The following is a 13654-nucleotide window of genomic DNA, read 5'->3' on the forward strand; positions in this document are numbered from 1 at the left end:
ACTGATAGTCTTTTAGTCACTACCTGCCACCCTGAAAATGACCTGTTTATTCCCACTCTTTGCTTCCTGTCTGCCAACCAGTTCTCCATCCACATCAATACATTACCCCCAATATCATGAGTTTTAATTTTGCTCACTAACCTTTTCTGTGGGACCTTGTCAAAAGCCTTTATATACAACATACACTGGTTCATTCTTGTCCACTCTACTGGTCACATCCTCAAAAAATTCCAGAAGAGTTCTGCCACTAGTGGCACAGTGGTTAGCACTGCTGCCTCACAGCATCAGGGACCCGGGTTCGATTCCCGACTTGGGTCACTGTCAGTGTGGAGCTTGCACATTCTCCCCGTATCTGCGTGGGTTTCCTCAGGTGCTCTGGTTTCCTCCCACACTCCAAAGAGGTGCAGGTTAGATTGACTGGCAATGGCAAATTATCCATTGGTGTCAGGGGGACTAGCAGAACAAAATATATGGGGTTATGGGGATAAGGTCTGGGTGGGGTCTTTGTCAATGCAGGCTCCATGGGTCAAATGGCCTCCTTCTACTCTGTAGGGATTCTATGAAGATTTGTCTAGCACGATTTCCCTTTCATGAATCCATGCTGACTTGGACCAACCCTGTCACTGCTTTCCAAATGCTCAGTTATTACATCCTTAATAAACTGACTCCAGCATTTTCCCCATCACCAATGTCAGGCTAACAGGTTGGATCCTGTTGGTCACTCCCTCCTGTTCAATACTGGACTGCAGTTAGTCTCGCACTCTCCTGAAGTTTGAGCCACATTCTGGATTTGTGCACAACATTGCGGTTGAAGTTACAGTACTGTTGGAAGTGCTGCCTATCATAGGATCAAGAGGGGACCACTCAGCCCCTCAGGCCTATTTTGCTGTTCTGTTACATCACACCCTCTGCCCCTTGATTGAGGAAGTGCTACTTTTTTTTTCCAATTCTGAATGGTCTGCTACGAACGTTAAGGCTTTGCCCTCTTATTCTGGATTCTGCCATCAGATGAACTACTTTATCAAAACCTTTAGTTATCTTAAATACATTAATTAGATCTATTAATGGGAGGCATGGTAGCACAGTAGTTAGCACTGCTGTCTCACAGCTCCAGGGACCTGGGTTTGATTCCCGGCTTGGGTCACTATGTGTGGAATCTGCACTTTCTCCCAGTGTCTGCATGGGTTTCCTCCAGGTGCTCTGATTTCCTCCCATAGTCCAAAGATGTGCACTGGCCAAGCTAAATTGCTACTTAGAGTCCTGGGATGTGTAGATCAGTGGGGTAAATATGTGGGGCTACAGGGATAGACCTGGATGGGATTGTTGTCGGTGCAGATTCAATGGGCTGAATGGCCTCCTGTAGGGAGGGACTCTCCAGTAGTAGACTGTAGGGATTCTATGATTCTATTCTCAAGAGAATACAAGCCTAGTCCAAGCAACTGTCCTTTTGGCCCACAGAAGACAAGATGTTGAACAAATTCCATAAACCAAGCAAACATCTGGCAGAGGGCAAAATGCCGCATAAACTCAACCCTCGATAGCCAAGAAAGAAAACTCAATGTGCAAATGCCAGCATCCATCATGCTCACAAGCTAGTCTAAAAGGAAATCAGCATTCTCACTGTCCGAATGTCAGGGCAGTGGAGGAGAAATGCCCGTCAAACTTTAACATCTTTCATTTTATAAACAGAACTCATTAAATCTCCCACTGGGCTTTCTTACTGTCAGTCTGGTGTCACAGTGCATCAATGTCCCCTCAGTGACAGGTTTCCAATAAGGGCACAACACAGGACACCACAGCTATCAACAGTTTTGATCCCTTATTTAAGGGGAGATATATTGGCATTGGAGGCAGTCCAGAGAAGGTTCGCTAGGTTGATTCCGGGCGTGAAGGAATTTTCCTATGAGGAGAGGGCAAGTAGGTTGGGTCTGTACTCACTGGAGTTTAGAAGAATGAAAGGCCACTTTATTGAGACAAATAGGATTCTCAGGGGGATTGACAGGGTAGATGCTGAGAGATTGTTTCCCTTGTGGGAGAGTCAAGTACCAGAGGACATAATCTCAGGGTAAGGGGTTGCCCATGTAAAACAGAGATGAGGAGGAATTTCTTCTCTCAGAGGGGAGTGAGTCTGTGGAATTCTACTGCAGGGGGCAGTAGAGACTGGGTCTTTAAGTATGTTCAAAGCTGAGACAGATTTTAATCAGTCAGGGAAACATGGGGAGAAGGCAGGACAGTGTTGAGGGTTATCAGATCAGAGCGGTGGATCTCACTGAATGGCGGCGCAGACTCAACAGCTACTTCTGCTGCTATATCTTATAATAACATATAGAAAATAGGTGAAGTAGGCCATTCAGCCCTTCGAGTCTGCACCATCTTTCAACATGATCATGGCTGATCACGCACTTTCCGAATCCCACTCCCACTTTCTCTCCACACCCCTTAATCCCTTCAGCCACAAGGCCACGTCCAACTCCCTCTTGAACATATGGTCTTTCAGATAGGGTAAGAAAGAAGATTAGGCCAATCAGGACATGGCCCTGCATTTGAAAAGCTTATAAATGACAGAGGGCAGTGAAGATTGGAGAATTGGGATGAGGAGCTCCGCAGTTCAGGAATTTCAGACTAGAATCACCACAGACCTTCTCCTTGTTCAGTGATTCCTGAGCTTCCAATTTGTAGACTAGAAAATCTGCAGAGGGGGAAAAGAAAATGAAAATGAATTTACATTCAGCCTGTGATAGGAAAGTAATTCTCATGTCCTAAATATTACGCAGTCACCAATGTTCTGACAACCACCACAGTGTCACTCACCAGCAGACCTCAAGGGCTTTTGGAGCGCTGCTCTTTCTTCAGGTGACTCATCTGATGAAGGAGCAGTGATCTGAAAGCTCACGATTCCAAATAAACCTCTTGGACTTTAACCTGGTGTTGTGAGACTTCTTACTGTGCCCATCCCAGTCCAACGCCAGCATCTACACATCATGGCCTTTAACATAGCAAACTGCGGGAATGACACAGTGGTTCCAGCACCAGAGACCTGGGTTCAATTCCAGCCTCGGGTGACCGTGTGGAGTTTCAACACCCATGCCATCTGTCTGCATGGGTTTCCTCCCACAGTCCAAAGATGTGAAGGTTAGGTGGATTGGCCATAGTAAGTTGCCCCTTAGCATCCCAAAATGTGTAAACTGGAGGGATTGACAGGGTAAATATGTGGCATTACGGGGATAGGACAGGGGGTGAACTTGGGGAAGATGCTCTGTTGGATAGTTGGAGCAGACTCGATGGGCTATAAAGATTCTATGAATTTTGCTACAGAAGCAAAAGCCTGATCTATACGGTGTCAGAGAGAGAGAGAGAGAGAGAGAGAGAGAGAGAGAGAGAGAGAGATTATTTATTGCCATTAACCGGTTTGTTCACATTTCACTGCACTGTGTGTCTGAGATCTCACAGTAAGACAGACTGTTACTGTGTCCTCACCAGGTTAAAGTCCAACAGGTTTATGTGGAATCACGAGCTTTGGGAGCGCTACTCCTTCATCAGGTGAGTGCGATAAACTGTTGGACTTTAATCTGGTGTTGAGAGACTTCCTAGTGTGTCCACCCCAGTCCAACGCCGGCATCTCCACATCATGAGATTCCACAAGCAATGCTTTGTACTTTACTTTCAGGCACTGACAGGCTCACTGAGTACTCCCAGAATTTACTGTTACAAAAACAATCAGATCTCCAGCCATTAAAAAAAGTGAACTTAACCTGGGTTCAGCAGCACCAACAACAGGATTTCCTTTTGAAATAGCTATGTATATATTTCATTTCTGCACTGCGTAGAAAATGGCACAACAGGAAGGATGGACGGTCACTTAGCACAGAAACTGGTACTTAAAATAACCAGGAGGAAATGCAAGACGTTCCCACTCACTCATGAGTCTCTTCGCCCCCCTCTACACCCAGCAACACAATGGATTTTAAACGTTCGCTTTGCTGGACCTTCCTTTCAAATACTGACACAGCCCAGGAGCTGCTGCTGTGGGAAACTAAAGGGTTTGCACCGACATAGCATTGCTCACAATCTCTGGACATCGCAAAGTGCTTGTCAGCCAACGAAACACTTTTGAATTGTGGTCACAGCCCGGACATGCTGCAGCCTATTTAAACACAGCGGGGTCCTGCACAGAGCAGCGAGATTCATCATCAGACACTTTGTTTTGCAGTGATGCTGGCCCAAGGACAAACTTTAATCAGAATATCATGAGAGCTATTGGGGCTAAAGAGATCAAATGATATTGGGAAGAGGTGCGGAGCAGCGCGATTGGGAATTAAATTTGACCATCAGCCAGGGTCAAAATGAATGATGGAGCAGGTTCAAAGGGTCAAATGGCTTTCTCCTGCTTTCATTTTCTACGAGAACTCCATTACTCTCCTCAAATAAGGCCACTGGATCGTTCACGTGCACCCGGGGCCGGATGGAGCCTTTATTTATCGTTCAGAGGACGGCACCTCCAATACTGCAGCACTCCCTCAGTGAAACATCAACTTGGGATTTGTGCTGCAGTGGGGTTTGATCCCACAATCCTCTGACTCAAAGGCAAGAACAGTGCCACCGGACCAAAACTGATACATTGTCAGAGATCGCAATTCATAGAATCCCTACAATACAGAAAAAGCCATTCAACCCATCGAGTCTGCCCAACTTTCTGACACAGCATCTTAACCAGACCCACTCCTCCGCCCCATCTCCGCAACCCCACACACTTACCCCACTAATCCCCCCCAACCTACACAACTTGGGGCACAAAGGGGCAATTCAGCATGGCCAATCCACCTCTCCTGCACATCTGTGGATACACACAGCCCCTCCAAATATTAATAAACTTTCCAGATTCTATAGGACACAGTCAGCCAAAGGGAGAATTATTCAGGAAGGGGAAACTGGGAGACTTGGATCAGGTTGATAAGTGGCGTTCTCCAGAGGTCTATACAAGAGTCCTATCTATCCAACATATTTATCAAAGAGTTGAATGAAGGAGCAGAGAGAGTTTTAGCCCAAATGACACTAAAATGAGGAAGTTACAGTAAGTTGTGTCGATGGGAGGCTGACAGATTGAGGAAAAACTTGTCCCCTATTGTAAGGCATCAATCATTAAAAAAATGTTAAAAGACAATCTTTTAAAAAATCTCCTTGAAAGATTTGTCAAACTCTGACTTGATCTAATTGCAGTTTAAAAGTTTAAAAAAGTTTATTCATCAATGTCACAAGTAGGCTTACGCGAACACTGCAATGAAGTTACTGTGAAAATCTCTTTGTTGCCAGACTCTGGCACCGGTTCGGGTACACTGAGGGAGAATTTAGCATGGCCAATGCACCTAACTAGCACACCTTTCAGACTGTGGGAAGAAACCGGAGTACTGGGAGGAAACGCACACAGACCCATGTAGGAGGAGGCCATTTGGTCCATCAAGCCTGAACTGACAACATTTCCATCCAGGCCCTATCCCCATAACCCCAGGTATTTACCCTGCTGATCCCCGACACTAATGGCAATTTAGCATGGCCATTCCACTTAACCTGCACATCTTTGGCATTAGGGAGGAAACTGGAGCACCTAGAGGAAACCCACACAGACACGGGGACAATGTGCAAACTCCACACACAGTGACCTGAGGCTGGAATTGAACCCAGGTCCCTGGCACCGTGAGGCAGCAGTGCTAACCACTGTGCCGCCCCAGTGAAACAAACACAGAAACATAGAAACCAGAAGCAGGAATAGACCATTTGGCCCTTCAAGCCTGCCCCGCCATTCCTTTTGATCATGGCTGATCATCAAAGTCAATATTATCATTCCACCTTCCCCCATATCCCTTGTTCCCTTTAGTGCAAGGACTATCAAGAGCCAGATAGAGCCAAATTAAAAATACTTCAAACCCACTTTCTGGAATGTCACACAAGATGAAACATGAGCACATTTATCTGTGTGAATCAACATGGTTTAAATGAACTGTGCTTATTAAAATTCCACGCCACCTCTTGCTGTGGTAAATTATGTAGCCACTAGGTGGCACCACACAGCAGTGTCACATAATTCAATGGCAACCCCACCCCGGCACACCCTGGGTCTCTGGTTAACCCACCAAGAATGTTCAAATGTTCCTGAGTAACACAAGATCAGTCTTGCCTTTGTTTCCCCACACTCAAAACCAACTCCACCCAAATGCAGACATAACAAATGCCTCCGGTTCCATGTTACAATCCTATAATTTGGCAGCTATTCTTGCCATAAATAACTGAACCTTGACCTCATTACATTCAGAACAAAACCTGGTTGCAGTGAAACACATCCAACAAACCTGCCTCCCATTGGCTGCCACTTCAGGCCGACAATAATAGCCTGGCTCTCACACCACCATTTCCTCTTGTACCACCCACAGGCATGAAGGAACTAATTCCCAATGGAACACAGCTTACTGAACACAGAGACCCACCACTGGGGTGCAGGGTCCCCGGGGTGCTGCCGCTGGCTAAGGTTAAGAGTCACTGGGCTCTGTCGCTGGTCGGGTGGGCCTTGCCTCGTCATGGGATATAGGTTCCCGGGTCCCTTCCCTGGTTAAGTTTATGGGTCCCCAGGCTGTCAGCAGTCCAGACTCCGCTCCTGGGTGTGTGTGGGATGGCGGGGGGTGCGGTGTGTAAGAGGTCCTCGCACCCTGCATCTGGGTGAGGTTACAGATCCCCAGGTTCCACCCCTGAGTGGGGGTAGGAGTTCTTGCACCCTTCCCCGTGGTGGGGTACAGAACAAGAGGTGTTGCTTTATGCTGAGCTGTCTCCCCAGGGACTGAGTCACATGGGGCATGGCTCTGTTTCCTCACTGACTCAGATCGGGAGGGTCAGCAAGACATTTCACCGTGCGTGACAGCTCCAGCCCTATCGCAGGAATTCCCAGCTGGAATTACAGATTAATAATCAGGAGCGGGAACGCTGAGCTTAGGAAGACTGAACCCAACCTTGTCATTGGCACCAAGCTGGTGTAGCAAGACTGACGTGAGCGAGAAGCAGGAATGAAGCTGGCACCTTCTTTATGACTCAGTATCGTCAGGGACTATCCCTTATCATAGGAGAATCTGTACAGTGCAGAAAGAAACCATTGGCCCAGCACTGACAACAATCCCTCACAGACCCTATCCCCATAACCCCATTTATTTACCCTGTTGACCCCCTGACACTAGGGCAATTTAGCATGGCCAACCCACCTAACCTGCACATCTTTGGACTGTGGGAGGAAACCGGAGCACCCGGAGGAAACCCATGCAGACACAGGAATAACATGCAAGCTCCACACAGACAGTGAACCAACATCAGAATTGAACCCAGGTCCCTCGCACTGTGAGGCAGCAGTGCTAACCACTGTGCTACCATGCTGCCCCAATATCCCTACAGTGCAGAAGGCCATCCAGCCAATTGAGTCTGCACTGACTATCTGACAGAGCATCTTATCCAGGCTAACTATTTTCTCAAGAAATGAAGGAAATGAGGCTTTGAGTTTGTGATAATAAGCAGTGTGCATGTTAAATATGCCAAATAATGATGAAAGAGCTAACCTGAACCGTACGGGGACGAGATATTGTTTCTGCCGAGACAAACTGAAACCTGATGGACAATCTCACCTTCTTTTGTCTTTTTGTGTTCCCCTCGTTCCTTCTGCAAGGAGCGCTCCAGCCTCGATCGATGCTCGTACACCACTAGAAAAAGAAACAGCTGTTTCAGATCATTCCATACAACCCTCAATTTCCCAGTCGCTCTGTGAATAGAGCCACCTCCAACTCTCCAGCTGATCAGGACCCGAGAACTTCCTCCCATCATCGCCGCTCCTTTCAACTCTACTCTAGAACAGCACTTCAAGGAAGCATAGAAGGAGGGAAAGTGAGGATGGGATGGAGGAAGGGCAGAAGGCCAGAAGGAATCACCTACCTAATAGTTTAGGTATTATTGCTAAGACTATTAATCCAGAAACTCAGCTAATGTTCCCAGGTTTGAAACCCGCCACAGGAGAAGATGGAATTTGAATTCAATATTAAAAATCTGGAATTAAGAGTCTGCTGATGACCATGAAACCATTGTCAATTGTTGTAAAAACCCAACTGGTTCACTAATGTCCTTTAGTGAAGGAAATCTGCCATCCTTATCCAGTCTGGCCTACATGTGATCCAGAGCCACAGCAATGTGGCTGACTCTCAACTGCTCTCAGAACAAGGGCAATTAGGGATGGGCAATAAATGCTGGCCAGCCAGTGACACCCACGTCCCACGAATTAATTTTAAAAAGGAGGGAGAGAGGATTGAGCGGGAGTGAGCAGGCAGACAGCAAGAGGGAGGGACCGGAACAAAGAGACAGGAATGTGAGGGCAGAGACAGAAAGAGAGAGGAAAAAGAGAGAAAGAGGGGGAAGTGAGGAAGGGAGAATGTGAGTGAGGGAGGGAATGAGTCAGTGGTGGAAGAGAAAAAGGAGTGTGAAATAAGTGAGTGGAGAGAAAGTTGAGAAGGGTAGGCTGTATGGACTGTACATTGAAAATAAATCTCAGCATGGCTTCCCGTTCACACTGAACTCATTGAGACAAGGCTCATTCACTGGTTAAATCACAAGGACATGACCCAATGTTTCAAAGAGCTGGACTTTCCTGCTTCAGAGTTTGAGCGATTTCCATATAAGAGTTTGAATCCGAAACATGCGCCTGGCATCAAATTAAAGAGATGTCACATTAAGTTGCACAGGCTGATCTGGCACAGACATGGAAAGTAAAAGAGTAAAAAGGCACAAGCAAGGTCCAGCACTAATTATACTCTTCACAAACATTATTCCAGAGGCACAGTGATTCTCTCAGGTGGCAAGCCATGCTTGTGGTCACAGTTTGCGCTCCAAGGGTCTCACTGATGTATGTAATCCATGGTTCAGTGGCTGCTTCCATAATCGGGCCAAGATCTCCCATCCATGGTCACAGGACAGATAGCAAAGGTGATTGCTGTGAAATGAGATTCTCTTCCCCCTGCACACAGCCAGTCTCAGCCTAAGTTTCTCAATCTTGCCTCTTTTTGGATATGAGAGCAGGGGAATGCAGTTCCTAACTGTATACACATGATGGATGACTGGATATTTGACTGGCCAGAGTTACAACAGGAGTGAGGGCCCCTGCTCAGCTTCTGGGAATATCCCTTCCTACAGGGATCACCTTCTTTATTCTTTCATGGGACATTTGTTGCCCAACCCTAATCGCCCTAGATCAGAGTGGCTTGCTAGGCCACTTCAGAGGGTAGTTAAGAGTCAAGGATATTGCTGCGGGTCTGGAGTCACAGGCCATAGAATAGAATTCTACAGCATTCCTACAGTGGAGAAGGAGGCCATTCAGCCCATCAAGCCTGCACCGACCACACTCCCACCCAAGCCCTATTCCCATAAACTCTCACATTTAATCCCCCTAACACTAAGGGGCAATTTAGCATAGCCAATCAACCTAACCTCCACATCTTTGAACTGTGGGAGGAAACCATAGTACCTGGAGGAAACCCACACTGACATCCAGGGCTGGAATTGAACCAGGTCCTGTCGCTGTAAGGCAGCAGTGCTAGCCACTGTGCTGCTGTGCCACCCCAGGTGGGGATGGCCAATTTCCTTCCCTAAAGGACATCAGATGGGTTTTTACAACAATCGACAACAGTTTCATGGTTACCATTACTGAGATTAGCTTTTCAATTCCAGCTTTTATCTACTGAATTCAAATTTCACCAGCTGCGACAGTGAGAATTGAACCAGTGTCCCCACAACATCAGCCTAGGCTTCTGGGTTACTAGCCCAGTGACATTACCACTGTGTCACCACCTCTCCTGATCTAACTCAACAGCAATAATATAGAATGTCAATCATTTTATTGGGCCTGTAGTTGAAACTTCGCAGATCAGCAATTCTTTAATCTGAAGAGAATGGCAATCTATTCATAGTTATTAGCAGAGTTTGGGTGGGTTTGTGGTTGTCCAAAGACATGAATAACAGGATTGTGACAAAGAGAAGAAAGAGGGACAAAAATAGAATGGGATGAGCAACTTTCTTGTGAAAGAAAAGTATCTTCTACTTGACATTTATGTCACAGCAAAACATCGCAGACTCAGAGCTAGGAGAGAAGAAAGACAGGAAGTGAGGGAGCGGGAAAGTGTGCATGAGGAGAGACTAACAACAACCTGCAAAGCCAGGACAGAAAGAAAGGCAGAGACAAACCGAGTCTCCATCTAAAATGAGTGGGACACACAAGAACTCACTTCCTGCATTGAAGGTTTCTGGAATACCCAGGCTCATAACCAACACACATTTGATAGCTGGCAATGGCCTAGTGGTATTATCACTTGACTATTAATCCAGAAACTCAACTAAATGTTCTGGGGACCCAGAGTCAAATCCCACCACTGCTGATGATGAAATTTGAGTTCAATTAAAAAAAATCTGGAATTAGGAATTTGCTAATGACCATGAAACTATTGTCAATTGTCAGAATAACTCATCCAGTTGAGGGCGGCATGGTGGCTCAGCACAGCTGCCTTTCACAGTGCCAGGGACCTGGGTTCAATTCCCGGCTTGGGTCACTATCCGGGTGGAGTTTGCATATTCTCCCCATGTCTGAGTGGGTTTTCTCCAAGTGCTCCAGTTTCCTCCCACAGTCCAAAAGATGTGCTGGTTAGGTGCATTCCTAATTCCAGATTTTTTTTTATTGAATTCAAATTCCATCATCTGCCATGACTGGATTCGAACCTGGGATCCCCAAAACATTAGCAGAGTTTCTCCCTCAGTGTACTCAAACAAGCAACACAGTGAGACAGCTGGGGGATTTTCACAGCAACTTCACTGCAGTGTTAACGTAAACCTACTTGCAACACTAGTAAATAAACTAAAGACTAATGTCCTTTAGGGAAGGAAATCTGCTGTCCTTACCTGGTCCGGCCTACAGAGCCACAGCAAAATGGCTGACTCTCAACTGCTGTGCGAGCAAGGGCAATAAATGCTGGCCACAGATGCCAATTTACCACAAATGAATTTGAAAAAAACACAGATCAGGTTTGAGCCAGTCATGTGTTAACATAAAAAGGAACTCCTGTCTGAAAAATGCAGGTGGAGGGTCACGGTTAACTTTTAAAAAATAGCTGGAGAGAAGTTCAATGGAGATATAAAAATAATGCCAAACATCGGAACTCCGAATGAAAACACTGGGAATACACAGCAGATCTAACAATATCTGACAGCACAGAGAGGTTAACTTCCTAACTGAGACTCCTGGCCCAAAGTGCAGCTATCACTTATTGAGTTGGCAATGGCTGAATGATGACCAAGCTGCAATTTTAAAAGCTAGCTGACTCAAAGAGGTGGAGAGAACTGAGCCAGAGTTCCATAAAGTTCAGAGGCAGTGAGGAGGGAGGGGGAGATATTAGGAGGAGCTTGGTGGAGAGAAAAAGTTCCAAAGTTCATTGAAAGCATCACCAGAATCAAAAAAAAAAGAGGGGTCAGAGAGGTTCAGTTGATCAGACTGTGAGGTTAAACTAGTGAATAGTCTGAAGCTGGACTTACCCATTGATGCCACAGACTGTTTAACACAGCTGTGACTTGCTGTTGCAGCAGCTTATGAAAATGAATCAAATTAAAAGCAGATACTAATTTCAGTGATCAGAATCCAGCCTTTCCTCCAACCTGGGAACCTGTGTCCCTTAACATGGAGATTACAATTAATATATTAAATATAATTAATATAGTGTTAAATAGAAAGCAAAGCAGATTTTAGAACTGGTGCCTTGAGCCCAGCTCCTTCTCTAACCTGCCTATTTCTAACTCCGCTCAGAAATCCAGAACAGGTCGGTGCCTGACAAATTATTTTTAAATGGTGTAGTTACCATTCTAATGTGATGCATCCAAGTCAACCACATACAGAGTGGGTAGACCTTCCCACGTTCCTGAATCAATACCTGAATTCCCTGACTTGCCAAGTGTGTTGCAAAGTGCTTCCATCTCTCTGTTTCCCCTTCTATGTACAACGCGAGCCCCTGGCATGGAGTAACCTCCCCAGGATGGCAGACTTAAAGGGACAGACACAAAATCCATGCACCGACATGGGGGGGCGGGTGGTCTGGAAATCAGCTAGTGTGCGCATGGTAACAAACTTGCTTCTTGCAAGCAATTTTCCAGGTTCCCATTTCCAATTCACAAGCAGTTCAACTTAAATTAATTCTATTTCAAGTTAAATTAATTTATTAGTCACAAGTTGGCTTACATTAACACTGTAATGAAGTTACTGTGAAAATCCTCTACACTGAGGGAAAATTTAGCACGGTCAATGCACCTAACCAGCATGTCTTTCGGACTGTGGGAGGAAACCCATGCAGATATGGGGAGAACGTGCAGATTCCACACAGACAGTGACCCAAGCCAAGAATCAAACCCGGGTCCCTGGTGCTGTGAGACAGTGCTAACTACTGAGCCACCTTTTGCTGCATTCTGCACCCACACCCCTCACCCCACAGCATTTAAAGTTTTGGACCATATCAACAAGAACATATGACCATTGCTTTCACGCCCTCTATCCCATTTCAAAACCACCTTAAGTCAGCTGCAAAACACCCTAAGAATTTGTATAAAGTGAGGGCAACATTTAATCCATGCTGCTTAATTACATAAAAAAAACTGTTCAGTTATATATAAATTGTATTTAATTAGATGCAGATGCTGGGCATTAATTGGAGTTGCACCTGTGCAGATGTAAGAGACACTCACTGAAACACAGGATTAGTTACATTGGAGGTACACACTTATAGTGTTTCATTCTGTAAAGAAATGGTCATCGAGTACAATTTGGTTGCAGCTCAACCCTGCCCCGGTTGGCTTTCTGAAGTGAAACATTGGTTCCCCAGCCAGTCCCAGAGGAATTCTATTGTGTTGCCCCATTCTCCTCAGGCCGCAGCACCAGCCTGTTTTACTACAGAGCATCTGGATCATTGCACAAAACACAGCACTCTTTCTAATTCTTCCACCAGCCTGGAACCCACTTCAAGCCCAGTTCATTCCCTCCAATACCTGGGAAGGCAACCAGCTGCAGAGGAGGTTCTTCCAGATTTTGCAAACAAGGTAACCATCCAATTGGAAAACTAAGGAAATAAAAACTCCAGATATAAACAACAATTATGGTATGGGGGGAGGTTGCTTTTAAAACCAAACCATAATTGACCAAAGCAATCAGTAAGGATTGTCTTTTAAGATTGTGCCATCAGCTTTGTGAATCAGATATGCAATAGTTATTCTGTTTGACTTGTTTTGTTCAGTGGGGCAAGTTAGTCTCCAGCGTGGTCAATGCAAACGGCTGCTTCATATAATATAACCATCCCATCAAGAGAAAAGACCCCACTGAGGCAGGCTGAACTAGAATAGTGAATCAAGTATGTTACGTGGAATCCCTACAGTACAGGAGGCCATTTGGCCCAACCACTATGAATAGCCTTGAGATGAAACATCCCAAGGACTTGTTCATCATGGCCGGGACTTCAGTCAGGACAAGCTCAAGAGTGTACTACCAAGTTATCAACAACACCGTCTCCTGCTCCATCGGAGGCCCAAACATCCTAGGCCACTAGGATGCAAGCTT

At 45.8% G+C, this 13654-nt stretch overlaps 1 protein-coding gene across 2 annotated transcripts in view; it reads right to left on the reverse strand.

Annotated features, from left to right (window-relative positions):
* The window catches only part of LOC145360231 (uncharacterized), a 62920-nt gene that overhangs the window by 35914 nt on the left and 13352 nt on the right, over positions 1–13654 (reverse strand). For both annotated transcript variants that reach the window (XM_080215286.1, XM_080215285.1), the window contains exons 2-3: positions 7656–7730; positions 2640–2689 (exon numbers count right to left, since the gene is read on the reverse strand). In XM_080215286.1, coding sequence (XP_080071412.1) covers positions 2640–2689; positions 7656–7730 — 125 coding nt within the window. The remainder of the gene's footprint in view (positions 1–2639; positions 2690–7655; positions 7731–13654) is intronic.

The sequence above is a fragment of the Carcharhinus amblyrhynchos genome, chromosome 30 (genome assembly GCF_965287045.1).
Source record: "Carcharhinus amblyrhynchos chromosome 30, sCarAmb.v2.hapA, whole genome shotgun sequence".
In the NCBI taxonomy this organism is placed as follows: Eukaryota; Metazoa; Chordata; class Chondrichthyes; order Carcharhiniformes; family Carcharhinidae; genus Carcharhinus; species Carcharhinus amblyrhynchos.